The following is a 19,895-nucleotide window of genomic DNA, read 5'->3' as shown; positions in this document are numbered from 1 at the left end:
TTGTTGACATTTTCTGTCTTAAAAATGACTCATCTAACCCCATTTTCCATACACAAAACAGCTGCGTATGAAAATTCATTTATCTGCACCATGCAGGCTCCGTACGTACGACTCTTAATTCTTCAGCATATAATCATCTTGCAGTGCAAATATCACAGTTGTTTCTCTCTTCTATCTTAGTAGAGCGATGCTTCAAACAGCTCGAATTCAGAAACATTGCTCGCGCTCCTGTGGATCAATCTCAGTCTTGGTCCGAGGATATTCTCTGGAGCATTCGCCCATTACAGCCCATTCTTACATTAATGATGACTTTCTCTCCACGATAAGCAAACAGGAAATCGCTAAACACCTCAAGAACTTGGGTCCATTTCCCACGTACTCAAACATTTTGAATCAGCAACATTTTTACCAGAATGAGGTGTTGATGGAGTATCTGAAGCGGGATCCACATCCTGTTTCGCTTCGTCAATTGGCAGGTTATGGAAACAAACTCACCAAACAGAAGATCTTGAACAGTGCCAACTTCGTCAGAATAGAATTGCCCATCAGATTAGCTATTCGTATAAGAGACTTGCAAACATTGCCGTTTGGGGTGGTCAATAATTTCCATTTGGCTCAAATCTACGAATCGTACTATCATCTGTTCAATGCCTTCAGAAAGATACCCCAGATTAATACCTTGGACCAGAATGACAAGTTTTGTGAAACGTTACTGTCTTTGTTGGACGATCATGTATTCAACTTATCTCATCTTATGATGGGAGCGTTGGAAGTGTCCATCTTGAACAACTTGGGCCGTGAGGAGTTGGACAATTTCATGAGTTCGATGTTGAGATCCAGAATTAGTAGAAGGGTCATTGTCGAAGAACACTTATCCCTTTCAGAGAATTACCGTTCGAATCCATATGCTGTGAAACCTCCTCATTATCTTGGTGAGATCTTTCACGACTGTAAGGCAATTGACCATTTCAAAATAGTGGCAGATATGATCAAGAAGTCGATGGTATCCATTTTTCCCAACATCGACAACATGCCTGATTTAGAAATTGAAGGAGATTTGTCCACCAGCTTTCCATTTATGGTTCCTCATTTGCATTATTTACTTTCTGAAATATTGAGAAACTCTTATGAGGCTACGATAAAGACACATGCTAAAATGACATCGAAAAAGTTGCCTTCAATCAGAATTACAATCATCAACTTGAAGAAAGAAGTCATATTCAGGATTTCTGACCAGGGTGGAGGTATCAGCCACGATCAGTTAAAGAGTGTCTGGTCATTCTGCAAAGCTCCTGACTTGGCCAGAAACAGTCTTGCCAACTTCCATCGGATTCCTGGCTTGCAATTGTACTCAAACTTAAAGGTGACTCCTGCCGGGTCGTCGATAGTCTCAAACGCAAATTCGCAGAAACTCTTGTCTTCAACATCCTTGGATGATGTTGATGCCTCTACAAAGAAGAAGAAGTCCACTTTGGATAGGTTGATCGACCGGCCCTATGAGAATAAGCTCGGGTTGGGCTTGCCTATGTGTAAAGTATATGCTGATTACTGGAATGGAGAATTGACCATGAACTCGTTGGAAGGATATGGTAGTGATACCAGCTTGACGTTGAAGAAGTTGGGGTACCATTCCAATGTGATGCAATTGGACAGAGCATGATCGAGACGACTTGTTCTCCCTTCTGCTGCTGCATCGTTTCAGAATATAGCTTAATCTACTACTACATCTTTTTACATCTCCCGAGACTTCTTCTCAGAAATCAGACAAATCTGGTTAATAATTTACTTGGGTATGTGCTTTGGTGCTGTTTTCGTGGTAAATAGGATACAATATATATGACTTTCATGATCGACTTTCCTTAATTGGATACGTTGTTAAGCCCGGCTGACTTCATTATGGGTTCATCATCTGTCTGCCATTCTTTTGGACCAAGCAAGAAATCCTCGTCCACGAAAATGAAAAAATGAAAAGAGTAAGACAACAAAAATTGAAAAAGCTTAACTGCCCGTAGCCCATATTTATACTGATCATAAATTGCAGCCGAAATGCGGGTCAATAATTACGCGCAGGATATGTAATCTTGGGTACAGGTAAATGTCGTGCGACATTGATGTCACAGGTGGATATCTGATCTAAGTCTAGAATTTAATTTATGGGCTCTCGTACGGTTCTCTTTACTTGTGGAACAGTCTATTTCACTGTAATTGACAGCAGAAAACGGCAAAGAATACCACGCTCATCAATGGGGCCGTCCAGCAGAAACGTGACGATCATGTCGCTTCTTGATCTGACAGCATCTCCTGAACGAGAAGAAGACACAGCACAAAATCAGCAAAACGTTCCTACTGGTCTGGTTCGGAATGCAATGCTGCGCTTCCAGACCGGTGTCAATGTCCTGAATGAACCCATCGTTATAGAAGATGATGATGACGATGTTGGTGCTGTAGATATGCTGGCCAGTCAGAATGTTGCAAGTCCCCAGAACCAGAGAATTCTTTCTGCTACCGACACCTTGAGGACTGCGGTATTACCTCCTTCCACAACTCCTGTGACTAGCCTGCAAATTCCACCTGCTAACAAGCCTATTTTAGCCAAAAGGTCGCCACAATTGCCTCTCATAGTACCCAAGCCAGTGAACTCAATGTCGCCCAGTCCGGTCCTCTATGGGAACCAAGCCAGTAATAATAGTGGTTTTGTAGGGGAACATATCAAGAAGTTCCAGTTGAGTTTCCAGCTTGCAAACTCGCCCCAGACTACGGCTATGCCCACTGCAGCAGCTTCGGTGCAACAAAATAGAAGTAAGACGTCGATAAACTCTATTATAAACATAGACGATGAGCCAGAGCAGCCACTCGTAAAAGAGCCTACTAAAGAGACAACATCTACCCCGACTCCCGCACCGAAACGGAAGCGGGCAGCTCCAAAAAAGAAGAAGACAGATGATGAAAGCACCAGCAAAAGGAAGAAAACAGATCCAGATGGAAAAGAGAAACCTGAATCGAAAAAGTCGGGCAAAGGAGGCAAGAAAAAGACTCCGGAAGTTTCAACTCTGACTCCAGTAGCACCGGTTAAAATAGCCATTCATCCTGGAATTACCACAGAGAGATCTAACTTGTCTGTTTCAGACATCACTCTTGAACCTCCATCTGTGATTGGGTTGTCCAAAGAAGAAGAGACAAAGAAAGAAAAGGATAAAGAAAAGGATTCAAAATCTGATAAAGACGTAAAAGAGAGAGAGAAAGAGCACGAGAAGGAGAAGCTTCTCCCCCCACCCATAATAGCCTTGAGTATACCTCTTATAGATCCCAAGAATCCCAAGCCTGGACAATCTGAAGTCGTGGTGAATGTGTTACGTTTGGCTGAGGAAAAATATGGCTGGACTGCCATTCATCCCAATGCCAAATCTGCCATTGACATAATGGAAGATATGATAGATGACGATGATGACGATGATGACGACGATGACGAAGTGATAGTGGATGATGAGAAATCAGGCTCCGTGGCTCCGGCTCCAGCGCCTTCTAAAAAGAAGAAGGAAGGCGAAGAGTTGACAGAGGAACAACTTGTACGTCAGCATCAGACACGGATGAACAGAAAAGTTGGAAAGTATGATTACCAGGACCCGTTTATTGATGATGAAGAGTTACAGATGGAAGAGGAAATCACTACAACTAAAGAAGGCTATTTCGTCTACTGGGGCCCATTGGTTGATGACAGGAACATGACTACTGGCTCCTCGGGAAAGAAGAGCTCTGCAAAAGGAAAGAAATAGTAGCCAACATTTCGTATATTCGTACATAGACTAGACATGGAAGGTAATAATAATATTAAGAACATCAACAAGAAGAACTATTAGTAACAAAAAAAAAATTCATGGAAATACAGTAGCGACAGTATTAACCAAGTAGATTAGCACAACACAAGAAGAGCCAATGGTTCATCAGACATCATGAGGTAACTAGATACAAGATACTAAATAATAAGAAGAGGCAATTCGATGTAATGCCTGTTTGATGATTTAGCTCATACTATCACGATTTGATTCTGTCGATGGTTATCTCCAAAATTCCTGCTGCATTCAACTCAAACTTGTTAGAATTGGGATACTTCTTGTGCTTTTCCTTGACTGCAGCAATATTTTCTTCTGCGCTCTCTACTACTTTGTCGAGAGCCTTCTTGTCTTGCAACACGACTGGGTCCTTCTTAATGATCACCAAAAGATTTAAATAAGCTGATAAAGTTGACAATTTGGAAGGATCTATGGCCACAGTCGACTCGTGGGTTACAAAGGCAGAATCTACTGCTTCTTGAACAAGTGCAAGAATATCTTCAAGTCTTGCTTTAGTTAAAGTGAAGTACCTCGAGCTTGCTGAAGATGCTCTTGGTGGTAAAGTAGGAGGCAAAGGTACTTTAGAATCCTCGGACTTTGAAGATTCGTTCTTTTCTACAGCCTTTTCTTCGGTCCCATCAACCTTTTTCTCGGTTTCTTCCACCTTCTCTTCAAGATTTTGTATTTCAGTCTTTTCAGTTTCATCACTGTTCTCACTGTTCTCAGTCTTCTCAGTCTTCTCGGTCTTCTCGGTCTTCTCTGTCTTCTCGGTCTTCTCTGTCTTCTCGGTCTTCTCTGTCTTCTCAGCCGCATCATCTTCCAACTTTACATTTGCCAATGCTTCAGTGACATCTGAAGTACTGCTGCTCTTATCCTTTGTAAGCAACTCCTTCAACACACCAATCATAATCGGCTTTTCCAGTTCGTAAGGACAATTATGAAGAGAGTCCTTGACAAAGTCGTAGCTTAAATCTTCGGGAGACAAAGCCAAGACTCTTGTCAACAACGTTAGCACGGCGTACTTGAAGTTGGGACGGTTAGAATTGGTAATGACGACGAAGAAAATAACTTGGTAATATATGGTCAATAAAACTGGCGAAATGGCAGCAATCTCAGTCTCTACACTCTTGTTGTTCAAAGATGTCTGGTACAAGGCATACCACGTCCAAAAGATAGTAGCATCTTCTACACCCTTGAAAACAAAAGTGGACTGGACAAGTTCTGGGACAAGCACTCGCAATGTCAACACAACCGCATCGCTGAACGAGACCTTGATCAAATCGAAAGTTCTCCGCACACTTATGGCATGGGTATATAACAAGAAGATTCCGAGTGGAGAGTCTCTAATTTCTTTGGCGTCGCTGTTGATGATGGACATTGCCAAAGTCTTCTGATAGTCTACAACGACCTTCTCGAAGATCTGGGCACTCAACTCGTCGCGGTCTATAGAATAGTCAAAGCTACGTAAAAGCGTGTGCGAGTCAGCCACCATCAGCTTGAAGTGTTGAGTCAAGTTGATGTCGTACGAAAGAGCTAGTTCTGCCAACCGGTCCATTACTGGCAAGTTTACTGAGTATTCAAAGTACTTCTTCAACTGTCCCCTGTGAGGCACTTGAAGGAAGCTCAAATGGTCCAATGTGTAGCCATTCAAATTGTCGTTGCTCATTAGTTGAATGAGCTGCGAAATGAACCCAGTCAAAAGCTTCCGTTGCAAGTACTCTTCGTCCTCTTTGATTTTGGACAAGTCTTCGGGAGACATTTTGTCCCCGTCCAGGTCGGGAAGAGGAGGTGATGAATAGTTTCTGGCAAAAGTATAGGCTCTCTTCATGATGAAGCTGATGTTGTTGGGAGAGTCGTTGCCATTTTTATGGGCAAGATTTATAAACGAGGCAACAGTCATGGCGAGAAACCGAGATGGGTAGTATGTCTTGATTCTCTTGAAACACGAGTCGACCAATTCAAAGATACAATACAATTTGACGTCAAAGAACTTCTCTTTGATGCTAGAGTCATCTGTTACTTGTGAGTCATCGGCAGAGATCGTCGTCAAGAGTTCACAGCTTTTCAAGAACAATTCTTTGGGATTGCCATTGATGGCAAGAACTTCAAAGATCTTCAAGATCTTGTAGACACATGGAGCTTTTCTGAGCCCACCAGTGAAGTCAAAGTCTGAGTCTACGTAGAGAATCAAAAGGCCAGGAAGGTCCCAGCCGATCTCGTAAGTGAGACCCGGGTTTGCAGAAAGAATCGAAAGCAACGCAGAGAGTAACTCTTCTCTTTCGTCGTAGGTATACTTGGCAGGTTCACCGAGGTAGATATCGAGCAAGGTTGAGTAGCTGAGGTAGTCTTTGGATTCAAGAGTCTCGGTAGCAGCAGTCTTGAGCGATTCTAGAACACGTTCGAACACGAAAGGCTCGATGGTGGACTCGCTGTTTTCCGACACGTCAGACTCAGACATAGTTGTTACGGACAATTGGGAATTGGAACTAGTTGAATTAATTGAGCAATTGAAGAAAGAGTTGATCAAGTGAAATACGAAAAGAAATGATAAGAACAAATAAAATATACGAAGAGCTAGCGAGAAACTCAGGGCACCGATTGTATAGAGAACAGGAATTCAGTGGCAGAGAAAAGTGAGAATTCTTCATTTAGCGAGGATTGCGAGCATCTAGTGAGGACTTAGTTTAGTGGAAGTTTTTTGACCTAGCGAGAAAAAGTAATACCGTGATGACACCTACGCTAGGACTTGTAGCGCGGAGAACTACTGTGCGGCATGTGCTTCTAGAGAATACGCCAGTGAGATCTGGTATAGACAGTAATGAATTAGGGAGAGACTCGTAATGTGGGAGAGATGGGGAGAAATGGATGTAGAGGGCATTCTAACAAGTGTAGACTTTTAAAAGTGTACCAATTAAACAAGCTTTTGATGGCGAAGGTTAACTCATCGCTGTGTCTTCTGAGAAACCCTCGCTATCGTAGGGCTAATTGTGTCTCGCTATTTCTCGCTATTCTTAAATTCTCACTATTTCTAGCTAGCTCTCACTATTCTACAAGTTCTCGCTCTCTCCCTACATTCTCTAGACCAGTCCTTGGTATTCTACGATAACAGTATCTACACCATTCACTATCTTGATGTCCCTTCAGTCCGAATCGGACCTCTCCTCGTCGGATGAATCTCTCAATTGCTCCATCGAGGAGGAATCGCTTGATGCGAAAATCCCTCTATCAACTTCTGTCTTTCTAGAACGACTACCCCATGATAAACAACGAATGCTTACGGAGACCATCCTCGATAAAGAAGGACAATTGCCACTGCGATTGGCCCAGTCGATGTTTCTATCTGAGCGAGTCAAAGAACCATCGCGTATTCCTCTTCTGAATGAACTGGAAGAGGCAGTGGGTGGCCTGGCTGAAAATGCTAATACAGTTGATGATGAAGATGCAAAAACTGAAGTTTCCAATGACAGAATAGATAATGAAAACAATACAGCTACTGCTTCTTCAGGTGCTGTTCATAATGAGTATACATCAATTGATGCTGAAGGTCCTGAGAAAGAACCTCTAGCTACTCATGGATTATCCATGGAATTGATATCAGATATCTCAACATCAAAAGAGGTACAGAAACATCTAGAAAAGACTGAACCAGAAACTACTTCGACATCAAAATACTCCATTCAATCCGATACAAGCCTGAAATCTGATTCTTCTCCAAATTCTGGTACTGCTCCAAAGCGTGCTTCTTCGCTAAAACCTGGTTTAGATTCTGATTCTACACTAAAGGCTGATTCTTCACCTAAGCTGGCTCTGGAAGCTAAAACAACTATACGATTCGTGCCCATTGGTTCGACTCCTAGAATCAACCCTCTAGTTTTCACGATCTCTTCTAATCAAACCGTTTCAATACTAATCAAATTTCTCGCCAAAAAACTCAAAACAAAGGACCATGTCTACTTGTACATCCAGAACTCGTTCCAGCCAACTCCAGACGAGAAGTTATCTGACTTGTACAATTTGTTTCGAACCAATAACGAGTTGATCGTCAGTTATTGTGAGTCAGTAGCGTTTGGATGATAAAATCATACATTCAGGGCCACACACTGTAATATATTGCATCTACCAGTTGTTATATCTCGTGGAAGATGATGACGACAGAAAGCAAAGTATATATTTATCAACTTTATATACTCATAATAGCATGAGATGTTTGGGATGTTTGATCTCTAGCATTGTCCCCAAGTGAAAAGTCTATAGATATCAAGACTTAAGTCTACTATCTATATATCCAATAGTTTGATACTACAAACTCCGCAGTAGTTAGACTCGAAGTACAAGATAACTAAGTAGCAAAGCATGCTTAAATGTACATTACGGTGACTACGTCGTTACTTACCAAACTGGCAATACTTCAATAGACTACTCTGTCTTCTCTCCAGTGCAAACCGTTCAACAATCTCAGTGCTGATATCTCTGCTAAATAAATTAGAAAGATAAAAACCGAAGAAATCAAACTGAAGAAATCAAAATGATGATACTTATCACATCTCTTTACATGTAGCAGTTGGACCAAAGTGATCGTAATTTCCTTGTAGATAGATGTGCAAACGTGATTCTTTCCACTTGTATTCATACAAATCAGCAGATATAAAAAGGTCCACAAAAACTGGAATGGGTGCAAAATCACATCTCAGGAAAATATTTCGCAACCATATTCACTTACAATTATAACTGTACCATCAATTCTCACAATTATGATTACACCACAGCAGACTACTTTATCAAACTGCATCTAAAGATAAGATCTGACTCTACATTTAACTACATTTAATTCTTCCGATGCGTTTTATTGCTATACTCGAAAAATGGAAAGCTTCAAACGAACAAAAGGCCAGTCGAGAATCGACCAACATCAAAAAGAACCCGGTGATACAGACATATTCACATCGCCAACAATAACAATAACTACATAAACTAAAAGTGACAATAATAAAACAGATCGAGAAGAAAAGGTATCACTAGGCTTAGTAGAAAACAAAGTTGGCAGTACCAGACACAACAGTGACGGTACAACCATCGCTACCAGCACCGTTGTACTGGCCGTTTTCGTACTTACAGTCACCATTGACGTTGGCACCGTTAGCAGCGACGATCTTGATGTTGTAGTTTGGCTTGACCAAGTTGTTAGGGTTTGGAATCAAGGACAAATAAGTTCTACCACCAGTAGTACCGGCACCAAGAACAACAGGAGCCCAGTTACCGACACCGGAACCGTCAGTACCCCAGATACAACCGTCTTCTACAGAAACACCAGCGTTGTTAACGTAGTATTGAGTAGAGGTCTTTCCTCCTCTCCAGGTGTAGTAGGAGTCAGAGTCAACAACGGAAACAGGAGCATTGCCGCCGGCAGTCAACAAGGTTGGGATGTTCATGTTTTCGGAACCAGGGTAGTCAGTTCTACAGATGGCAACGTCTTGGCCAATGTTGGAAACAAACTCAGCGGTTTGAGCACCCCATTCACACAAGTAGTCGTTGTCGGTGTTGGATCTGTACAACAAACCGTTCTTACAGAGCAAACCACCAACAGAAACACCGTTGGCTGGTTGTTCGGATGGCCATTGGGTCTTGGACATACCAGCCTGACAAGCGTACGAACAGTAGTAGCCGTCTTGACAGTTGGCAGAGGTCTGACCGTTGCCGTTCATGATGGTGGTCCATCCACCGTTCAAGCCAGAAATCCAGTCGACAGCGATAACACCCTGGCCGACAGGAACGGAGTCACAGGAGTACTTACCGTCTTCAAAGGCAACGCTTGGGTTGGTGAAAGGGTTCAAGTCACCGTTGATACCGCCCTGGCTGGAACCACCTTGAGAAGAGGAAGAGGCAGCAGAAGCGGCTGGAGAAGCAACGGCGGAGGGAGTGGCGACAGAAGCAACGGCAGCTGCAGCAGAGGTGGCAGCTGGACCGTTGACCAAGTTACCGTTACCGTCGACGTAGACGATCTTGGTGACGACGGCTCTCTTGTCGTGTTGGTGGTGCTTGTGTTGCATTGGAGCAGCCAACACAGAGGCAGCAAGGGTCAAAGTGGAAAGAACAGAAACCTTCATTTTAGATGCTAATTACAATAAGATGTTTGGAGTTTGGAGAAGTAATAGTACTGGTAGTGATACTGGTAATAATACTGTTAAAGATAGTTATTGATCTGAAACTGAAGATAGAATAGATACGAAATACGAGTTTGATCTCTGGATTGGTCTGCGAACAATCGGTATAAGGAAGGACTATAGTTAGAGAACTAAGGGAGTGTTTAAGGAATGGAACGAGTTAAACTCACGATTTCTGATCTGTTTGATAAAGGAAACGGGCAGGTTCTTCAACTTCGCTAAAGCCCTGGGATGTCCATCTTTTATATATTCTGTGTCCGCTGCCAAGTGGATGCGGCAGTCGGTTTTGTGAGCTAACTCGAGGCTAGAAAATTTTTCTGTGTCTGCACGGTGTTTATTTTTCGTTCCAAAAGGGGACGGCAGCGAATCGCAACATACATCATTAGCTGTCCGCATTGGGGCTCTAATGTTGCGAGGTGCATTCTGTGGTCTAGATCTGTCACGTGACTCCCATTTGCTTGTCAATTTTTTTTTCTAGTGTCTGACTGAAATTTTTGCTATTGTCAGAACTGTGTACAGACCCAGATCGCAGTTAAATTTTGCAGGTGCGTTGGGGCTGCGGCTGCGGATCAATAGGTCACGTGACACCGGCATTTACTATCGTCCACCAATTCCAACTGGCTCTAGCTACAGTACTTTGACTACGGCACTACTATTGGCTACGGACTACAATACAATTGGGCTGACAATACCAATTGCTTTTGTATTCGGTTCCTGCCTCTATATTGCCTGCTATGTGAGCGACACAAAACGTAATTATTCCGCTTCGGGAAATGGCAACCACTGTTCACCAGACGACTTTGTCGGTGCGCGTCACGTGAATATCTCGAAACCGTACTGAAACAGAGTGATTGGCCTACCGTTTGCTCTTACACGGTAGGCTTAGATGTGGATGTCTGGATTGAGTAAAAAGCGGTTGGACCGTATCGTGGTGACGTTTCGCGGTAACGGTTGCGAAGACGAGACGGTTATATGTTTCATACTGGCGGGGAAACGTACCAAGTAGTGGTCGACTGATCTCCCAAACTGGTCTAGATCGGTATCTTGTACGGACGACATGTGAAGTTTCAGGTAAGCCTCGACTAGCGGATCATGTCAATCTTGGCTGAGCAGAAATATGGGGTTGGGATAGCGTAGGTGACACGTCTGAGGTGGTCGTCTGAGGTGGTCGTCTGAGGTGGTAGTCTGAGGTCTCGTCGTCTGTCTGTGGTGGAAACCGTCTGCGAAGAGTATCCAATTGGCCCAAGGCAATTCTATGCGACTCGAAGCTAGCTACACAATAACCAAATTGCTCTTCTGGGTAATCTTATGGACATTGTTCAAGTCTTCAGCGCTGCTAATTGTGCCCGCTGACTTGTTCGGCTTCCGTATCTACCTGGACAATGCTGTTCCTGGCCCTCTCCTGCGACTACCATTTCAACAATGGCAAGTGGAATAATTCCTGTACTACGCTTGCACCAACTCCAGTAATACAATAGAGTCCACACAATGGTGACTACAGAGCACTAGTCGACTACACTATTCTCGCAACTTAGAGAGCGGACTCCAAGCTGTTCTGCTTGGCCGGCCCCAAATGCCTCTACAGTCTAGAGCATCACCGGTGTTTCTGGATCTAGAACTGAGCTTAGTCAGGTTCATACACACCTTACAAATGCTTGGACTATTTTCACCGTGGAAAAATTTTCACGCTACAACGCTACATTAAACAGCTCCAGTTGGCTACCAACCGTTTCACGACCGTTTGCTCGGAAAATACTCGTTAAGAAGTATAAAATCAAGACCGAGGTGCTGGAGGTTGCACAAAGGTGCTTTGCCCTGCTCATCTGGCTTTTTCCGGCTGCTGTTGCTGCTGCTGCTGGCGTTTCTTTTTCCCAGTTACACGCACCTTAGTCATTCGTGGATGTAGCATTCATAATCCGTTTTTCTTGTAGGCTCCGGTTTCTGTGAATCAAGCAGCCTGGATGTGAAAATTTATCACCATCTCTTGCACCCGCAAATTTTCAGCGATGGATAGTGTCTGAAAACCGCATGTGCAGTCTAAATGTCGACTGTGACTGAACCAAGAGCCAGACACACTTGCGGCATAGAGTTCAACAGCAGAGAAGGTTGAACATCCAGACAGACAGACACTCGACCACATTCAGCGATTAGTAATATGCTCGCCGATAATAATCAAATAATATAGCCAGTAATCGTTCACCCTGCTGGAAAATACCTCTGGACAATTTGCCAGTAGCGCAGGTGTGCATATAGTCCGAGTTGCAAGAAATATTTTCTGACGTTGTTCATTAATCAACTTAATTAGGAAAGCTAATTAGTCGGAGTGCCACATTATTGGTCAAAAAGATCGGTTGTACATGTCGAATCTGTATGGTGCATGAGTGACGCACTACTTTTTCCAATTCAGCTGTGCGTCAAACGAATTAGTCTGTCTGTCTGTTTTGTACTCCTATTCTCACCAATCTACTGGGTACTTTACGAGGCCCACAGATCAATGGGGCGGACGACGAACTAAAGCACCTCAACAGGTGGATTAGACCAGAGGGTCCAAGCGTCCAAGTCTCTGGCCGCCATCTTTTCGGAAGACGTGGGGCAATGGTTGACTGGCAAAAGTTGTCGGCCCATACATAAGCCTTACAGTCTCTGGACCTTAAAAAGCTAAAGTTCCATTGCGGACAGTTTAAGGTTGGCCGAATATAATGGGGATTGCTATTGGCTCAATGGGGAGCAGACGCAGACGTTGCTCCTTTTGGACAGATCAATCCTAGAATGACAAAAAAGTGGCATCTTTTCAATCACCAAACCTTAAACTAATCCGCACGAAACTCTATTTGACAACCTTATTTTTCGTCGGCGATTGAACTGGAATGCAATCCACACTCTGGAAATGGTCATATCTATGTGCTGACACAATCAGTATAGGGGCGATGCAGACACTGTATTTCTCAAGACTGAGGAGTTGCAGATGCCAATGCAGTGGCATAATAATTTTATGGCGTATGCTGCGCAGCATTTCATTAGTTGTCTGAGTTGGGAATCAGCATTCTTGATCCGACATTCTCTTCTTAGCGGTGAATATCAAGTTAACTCAAGAATCTGACAAAATAAATGTCCGTTGTTGCGTGATGACCGGACGTCTTCTGTAGACACCAAATGGTGAATAGTGAATTGAATCCAACCGCAGCCATTTGGACCGGTACGAGCTTATAATATTTGACTCGGGATTGGAAACGGTCTCCACAAAATAAATTAGGGCAATTAATTTATTATCTGAGATAAGATACATTAAAGAAACCGCTCCAAATTAGCCCCTCTTATGAATAATGTACTCGTGGGCCAGACCGACAGACAAGTAGATCTTCAGACAGAGACAGACGGTAGGACAGACAGACATATAGATACACAGACGGACAGTATTATGTAGACAGAGATGATAATACTTCACCAGTCGGGCCGATTCAAAACACGGAGGATAGGATTAATAATTTTCCGAAGGGAATTATTGCAATTCTTGACAATTCTGGGAACCAATTTCTCTACGACGATTTCAATTTTTCAATACTCCTCTGCTAATACGAAATACAAAAGTTGAATGTCACAAGTAGAGAATTAAGTTTAACGGAAATATGTAGAATATTAGAGACGATATATTTGCATTTTTCCAGCCTCAATCTCTATATTAATTTGACTTTTATGTAGCTGAATCAGCTTTCTCTATGTACATTTTTTGGTCTCTCAACAAGAAGAGACTTAATAATTTCTTACTAACTCTGAATATGACAATCAGAAAGTTCCCTTTGCAGGGCCACGTCTTCTCTCAGGAACCGTCGCTTAGCAACTTGCTGCGAAAACGAACCTGCTGGATCCACAGCAACGGCTCCGCAACCATATCCATTTTAGGCAATTATTTCAAGATCGAGAAGAGCTTCTCGGTCACAATTCCTGTTTGACGTCGTAATATTCGTATATACTCATACACTCGTAGTAACAAATAGAAGTCCCAAGCTGCTCAAAGAAAGCTGGACAGAGTATCCCTACTCATCTATGATAAACAATTAATCGGGGCAACACATCGTATTGTAGGCGGCGATCTAAGGTTAAGTGGTCTTCTATCGCCATAAAACACACTAGAAATGTCCAAAACCAAAGTCATTTTGGTACTGGAAAGAATTGAATCGTAAAAAAATACTAAACCATGCAAAGATCAACACATTAAAGGAAGTAAAACAATAACAAAATGAAAAAAATGCTGGAACCACGGCCAGGCCAGCAGCAAAAATAGTGAAATGACATTATCCTTCGAGAAATAAAAAAAAAAGAGAGAAGAAAACCTAAGCAACCATTTATAAACCAGAGTCGTCCTTTATACTTACAATGTACCCTCATCCTCAATGCCCAAGTTGAACCACGGATGGTACAATGCATCCATGGCATTGAGACGGTCTTCCGGGTTTATGACGAACAACTTGCGCAAAAGGTCGATGAAGAACCACCAGAACGTGAAGTTGCCGAAGTTGATGATGTTCTTATTTTTCTCGTAGTTGGCCGATAACGAATAGTCAAAGTCGATATCCAAGCCGATACGAGAACTAACAAACAAGTCGATCCGCGACAACTCGTCTACGCTGTTGATGAACTTCATAGGAGTCGAGTTCGTAGGAAACATCAACGTCAATGAGTTGTACTTGGTAGTTTCGTCGTCTATAATCACGTCGTCGTCACCATCCGAGTCTTCTTCAGAGCTGATATATTCCTTGGTAAAATATTCGAGTCCGCACTCGTTTTCCTTCTCCTTGGACAACTTGACCATGGCCTTATCTATTCTGTAGCCACAGATCTTCTCAATCATCGCCAAGTGCTCCAAGTTGTCGTGGGTCTTGAAGAGAGGCTCACCAATGATCAACTCTACGAGTATGCACCCAATAGACCACATATCGCACGGAAACGACCAGCCTACGCCCAAAACAATTTCTGGAGCTCTGTAGTGCCTCGTAGAGACAATAGAGGAGTGGTACTCGTCGTTAAAGATGGCAGAACCAAAATCAATGATCTGTATCAATGGATTTTTTAACACCTTCAGATACTTGGGAGTCTTCTTAGGTGCAGAGGAAGACGATAAGTTCATATAACTCGATACGATAGTAGAGCTGTATAGGTTCTTCTTGATGTGAGAGTCGTCGTGGAGCAAGATGTTTTCTGGCTTCAAGTCTGTGTGAATCAAGTTCAAGTCGTGCAAAAAGCTCACAGAACGTATCAACTGTTTAGAAATGGCTTGGATGTGAGACCCGGGGAACGATATGAACTTGTTGTTCTCCAAGAAGTCGTAAAGCGAAATCTTCAACAAGTCCGTAACTATACAGATATGGCCTCTATAGTCAAAGCATTCCCGGAGATGAATGCAATGGTTGACGTTCTTGTTGTCGAACTTCTTTAGAGTCGACAAGATGCGCAACTCGATCTTAGCAGCGTCGCGATACTTCTGGATATTACGAATTATCTTGATGGCTACATGCTCACGATTTACTTTGTCAAAACATTGCACGACTTTGCCAAATGTACCTTGGCCAAGAAGTTTGATGATGATGAAGCGATTGGCAAAGGTCTCGTTCAACTTGATGACATAATGGCCGTTTTCATCGTCACAAGGAGGTAAGTTGAGCTGGTGGGGTATTACGTTCGTCTTGATGTTGCCCAACTTCGGCGTTTGAAAGATGTAGTTATTTGGCAACTTGGTGTAGAAACAGCGAGCCTGCGGTAACTGCGGTAGTGAGTTGGTTCTCTGTTTCTTTATAGGGTTGTTGTTTGCGCCGATCTCAAACGGTTGGTTGATGTTGTTGTTGATGTTGTTCACATTGAACATGTTGTATGCCTCTACGGCATCGCTGTCTAGAATGAGCAAGGAGTCAGAGTTGTTCCTGCGCGGTTTTGGAATCAAGTCCCGTTCCTCGAGTATGATCAAGTCTTCGTCGTCTTCATCGTCAATTACTTCCGGATCTTCATCTACGACGTCGTCTTCGTTCTCCTCTATCAACACCTGATCCGGGTCGTCGATGTTGCTGTCCACAAGAAGATATGCAGAGTTGTACGGACGGGTTTTGTTCTTTGTCCGCGTCTTGAAGGGATTTCCAAATGATCCGTTTGTCGATGTTGAAGTGGAGCTTATCGTACCCTCTGAATTCGATGAAGATGAACTAGCAAACACATTTGCTTGGTTACCAACATGTAAATTGCCGATGTTGAGGCTATTACTATTGCTGGTATTGCTGTGGTTGTTATAGTTACCTGAATACTGTAAGGATGAAGCCGGTGGCGGCGATGTTATCGACGACGACAGCAAGCTGGCTTCGGAGATGCTGTGGTCGAAATTAAGATGCGACACTTTGGCTGTGGGGTCGGAATCTGTGGCATCCTTGTTCTTGCTAGCTTTTTCAAACGTTTCACTGAACCCCCTGGGTCTCTTTCTATTGGATATGAGCGACATTGTCGACGTTATGGCTAACGATATTGGAAATAGTCTATGAGAGAAACCGGTCTAGAATAATACAGAATTCTGTGAAGAATACAACCTTGCAAACTTCGATCACAATTTCTATCTCCAATCAAATAATGAAACAAGCTGTAACAAGATATTCCACGTTTGTAGACAGATTGTGATTTTAGATCCAGAATTATGGCGAGGGCAAGAAACAAATGAGAACAGTCGTTATCAAAAAATCACTTTACCCAGTGAAAAATCGTTCAAGGCAGTGTTGAAAGCTCTGCAAAATACTACTATCAATCCTATTCCTTGTTATTTGGAAAGACTTCCAATCTTGTTGATGGGTTTCTTGGGCCGATCGGACTCTTTTCGATGCTTACGAAAGCTTTGAATAGACAATTTACAAGAAAATGACTCTGGATTGCACCTCTGGGACGGAAAGACGAACTATCTGTAGTTCTTGCTACGGCGAATCCGAATTTCCGGTTATTGAGGCTTGAAAGGGACTTTTGGTTCAGTTTTTCGGTCTATTTCAGTCTAGACAGATGAAAAATTGGTTTATGGAACGATAATCTGTCTCTCTGACAATGAAAATCGGAGGCTAAAGGTATCGGCAGGGTCGGAACTAGTGATTACAGCTGAGCGGGATGCGCAAGGTCAGCGCCGTCAGTTATTCTGCTCGTTTGACGTAAAGGTTGTTGAGAATGTCAGTCTGATGGAAGACTGAGGGCCAGGGGCTGGGCTCAGACAGGCACTGGACAGACAGACACTGGACGTACACGGGCCAGGGAGCAGGAGGCAGACACAGACAGAGAAGTGGTACAGCGGTAGAGAACACTTTTGTAGACTCAGATATTTGTAGACGTTTAATTAAAGCTAAGACACAGAATCCAACTACCAGACGCCAGTCAGCCAACTTGATCTCTTTGTGTAGTCGATGGTAGGGAGAGGTGAGGTGACCTCAGCAGCCTGTGTAGATTGAGGGGGAACCGTGGGAGATGAGCGTGTGGGAACCGTTTGATAATTGCTGAGGAGACGACACGGGGTGGAGTTCTGGGGAGGTTCAAGCTGGAAGGGAGATGGTGGCCGTGGGAGAGACGGCCAGGACAGCTGCGATTTAGCGAGAGAAAACGGCAGACATTTGGCACTACAGACGTGGTTAAGGGAGATTTTCCACGATTGCTGGACGCTCATTGTTAAATTAATTCTCATACATTTGTATATAATACCGAATCTACTGAGGGTGGAAAATGTGGTGGAAAAAGCGCAGACTATTTGTTCGCTAAATTAGGGGTGAATATTCGAATTTTACGCTTAACACCACCAGATATTCACTTGCATGGTCTTCCTTACAGAGACAGCGGGGGCGGATACTAATTTTTCCCGCTAGGTTTAGGCAGTTTAGTCCGTTCAGTTTCGAGATTTGGTTCATTTTTTGTACGGTGCTAGAGCAATTTCTCACTCACCAATAAACTAATTAACTAAAAATTAACTAATAAACCAATTAACCAATTAATTGGAAGTGAACAAATGGTCAATTAAATTCCTTCAGTATTCTATTACTTTTTCATGTCGCCAATGTCACTTCAGTAGCATATAAACTTCTCTGCATTTCTGAAAGTGATCTGCTTTGTCTGTATTTCTATCTATCCAGATCATCTGTCCAATCTCCTAGACTGTACATTTCCACTCTCATTCTTCGGCCATCTCCTGCCTTTTCATCGTAAATGGTTGCTTTGTTTCAGTTCTCTTTCTTGTCGGTCGTGAAACACTTCTGATCTGATCGGAAGTAAACAAACAAAGTCTAAACGATAAACTAATTCGTCTAGCGTGTCGCTGCCCTAATTTCCTATTTAGTCACTTGCTCAAAGCTCTTTGGCATGTTGGATCGCCTCTTGGCTCTGTGCACAGGCTCAGGAACCAATGTAGATCTCTCTTGTTATGAAGAATTAAACTAAATAGATCCAAGTGATTGCTTGTTTGTTATTATGGTTTGGCTCTTGCATGCATAAGTTGGGCAGAAGTAACTCTGCTCTTCGGTAAAAACTGCTTGCTCTATCCATAAAATCCATCTCCACCAGGCCATGTTTATGTTTAATGAAATCTTTCCGAAATGAAGGCGGCCGGAGATAGCTCACAAGTCGTCTGGTATACTTGTTGCATGTTTGCGTTCCTTGTAGGGCTGTTTCTTGCATACCTAGGACACTTGAACTGGATATTCTTCGCTATCGCAAGAAATATAGTTATCTTCCAGCAGCAGATAACAGTTTTAGTAGGTACTTGCAGAAGGAATACACAAAAATTAGCGGCATCTGAAGTTTCTTCTCAAGAACAATTGGTTTCTTCTATGTAAGATTCAACGATAACTTCTACCCTGTTAAATATGCTAATATTGAATCTGAAGACATCTTCAATATTCCATTTTTAATCCAAAGCTTCTGTTCATACTTAGCAATTAAAGTAACCATTTATATAATTTTAGTCAATAAACTCTAGATTCTGTACTCCTACTCATCTTAATGTATTTGTAGGAACTACTGTTGTATCAACTGAACTTAATTGTATGGTTGATTTTGAACGTGCAACAGCTTTATTTGTAATTTTTGCTCAATTCTGTACAATAATTTTGCAATCACCATAAATGTTTTGCAATACTCCATAAATTTCTTATCTTCTCATTTTTCTCTCCAAAAGTTTCTACTGTGTTTCTCTTCCAGGATGTCTTCCTCAGTATCAGTAGCAAAATGTCCCCCATATTTGGAAACTCGAAAAATCAAAACCAATAGCGCCATGCCTCTGGGACAGAGGTTGCAACCTTCTATTGTTAGCTGCAGGTGTCGGAGCTGCATATGCACCAAAATATGGCCCGATTAAGGCTGGCAGGGATACCGCGCTACCATAAGTAGATTACCCGACGGGGTCCGAACCAGGGAAAGACGTCCATTACAATTGTCATAATGAGATTCGAAACATAGAGACGGCCACAAAGACAAGTGCAGACAACAGAACCAACAGCAAGACAAAGTCCCGCTGTTGTTTGTTCTGATTGCAACTCCCGGATTAATTCCAGCACAACACGTGACATATCTCTTATCTGCACGCCTATCCCCTCCTTTATCTTATCAGTCATGTTCCATCTTTCTTATTAGTTCCACACTCTTTTTAGCACTTAGTCTTGAATATCATAATTCTAGAAGGCAACCGTATACCAAATTGGGCACCTATACTGAGACTATTCTGTAGCCCACTCTTGCGAAATCCAATTACTCCAACTTCGAATTTCGGTTAGATATCGGTAGTTTTGTGGCTTCGTCAACCCCCTTGTTGCCACTGATCCAAACTCGAGATTGGCGTCTTTTTATTGGCTGAAGTGCTAACCAACGTTTAGAGTGTCTGCCGAAATCTAGAATTGCCATAGTCAACTAA

At 42.8% G+C, this 19,895-nt stretch overlaps 5 protein-coding genes across 5 annotated transcripts; 2 read left to right on the top strand and 3 right to left on the bottom strand. All coding sequences in view use genetic code 12, as the record gives it.

Annotated features, from left to right (window-relative positions):
• Positions 1–24: 24 nt before the first annotated feature.
• On the top strand, positions 25–1,660 carry BCK4 (probable pyruvate dehydrogenase kinase; the record flags this gene model as incomplete). Its single annotated transcript, XM_001387149.1, has 2 exons — positions 25–101; positions 184–1,660. 2 exons carry the CDS (start codon positions 25–27, stop codon positions 1,658–1,660), a joined length of 1,554 nt encoding a protein of 517 aa, XP_001387186.2.
• A 1,371-nt stretch (positions 1,661–3,031) lies between these two features.
• YBP2 (YAP1 binding protein 2 (YBP2)) lies at positions 3,032–6,331 on the bottom strand. Its single transcript, XM_001386904.1, has 2 exons — positions 4,660–6,331; positions 3,032–4,425 (listed from the first exon to the last, which is right to left on the bottom strand). Exons 1-2 carry the CDS (start codon positions 6,286–6,288, stop codon positions 4,033–4,035), a joined length of 2,022 nt encoding a protein of 673 aa, XP_001386941.2. The 5' UTR covers positions 6,289–6,331; the 3' UTR covers positions 3,032–4,032.
• A 631-nt stretch (positions 6,332–6,962) lies between these two features.
• On the top strand, positions 6,963–8,173 carry ATG12 (Autophagy-related protein 12 (Autophagy-related ubiquitin-like modifier ATG12); the record flags this gene model as incomplete). Its single annotated transcript, XM_001387148.1, has 2 exons — positions 6,963–7,881; positions 8,145–8,173. 2 exons carry the CDS (start codon positions 6,963–6,965, stop codon positions 8,171–8,173), a joined length of 948 nt encoding a protein of 315 aa, XP_001387185.2.
• A 483-nt stretch (positions 8,174–8,656) lies between these two features.
• Positions 8,657–10,176, bottom strand: SIM1 (protein involved in control of DNA replication). The gene has a single exon (XM_001386903.1). The coding sequence runs from the start codon at positions 9,932–9,934 to the stop codon at positions 8,852–8,854; it is 1,083 nt and encodes a 360-aa protein (XP_001386940.1). The 5' UTR covers positions 9,935–10,176; the 3' UTR covers positions 8,657–8,851.
• Positions 10,177–14,360: 4,184 nt separating this feature from the next.
• Positions 14,361–16,472, bottom strand: KNS1 (serine/threonine protein kinase; the record flags this gene model as incomplete). The annotated part of the gene is made up of 3 exons (XM_001386902.1): positions 14,361–16,025; position 16,160; positions 16,426–16,472. The coding sequence occupies 3 exons, from the start codon at positions 16,470–16,472 to the stop codon at positions 14,361–14,363; spliced, it is 1,713 nt and encodes a 570-aa protein (XP_001386939.2).
• Positions 16,473–19,895: the final 3,423 nt, after the last annotated feature.

This window comes from Scheffersomyces stipitis, chromosome 1, assembly GCF_000209165.1.
Source record: "Scheffersomyces stipitis CBS 6054 chromosome 1, whole genome shotgun sequence".
Taxonomy (NCBI): domain Eukaryota; kingdom Fungi; phylum Ascomycota; class Pichiomycetes; order Serinales; family Debaryomycetaceae; genus Scheffersomyces; species Scheffersomyces stipitis.
Note: the sequence above shows the minus strand (reverse complement) of the source record. Positions and strands in the feature narration are given on the sequence as shown.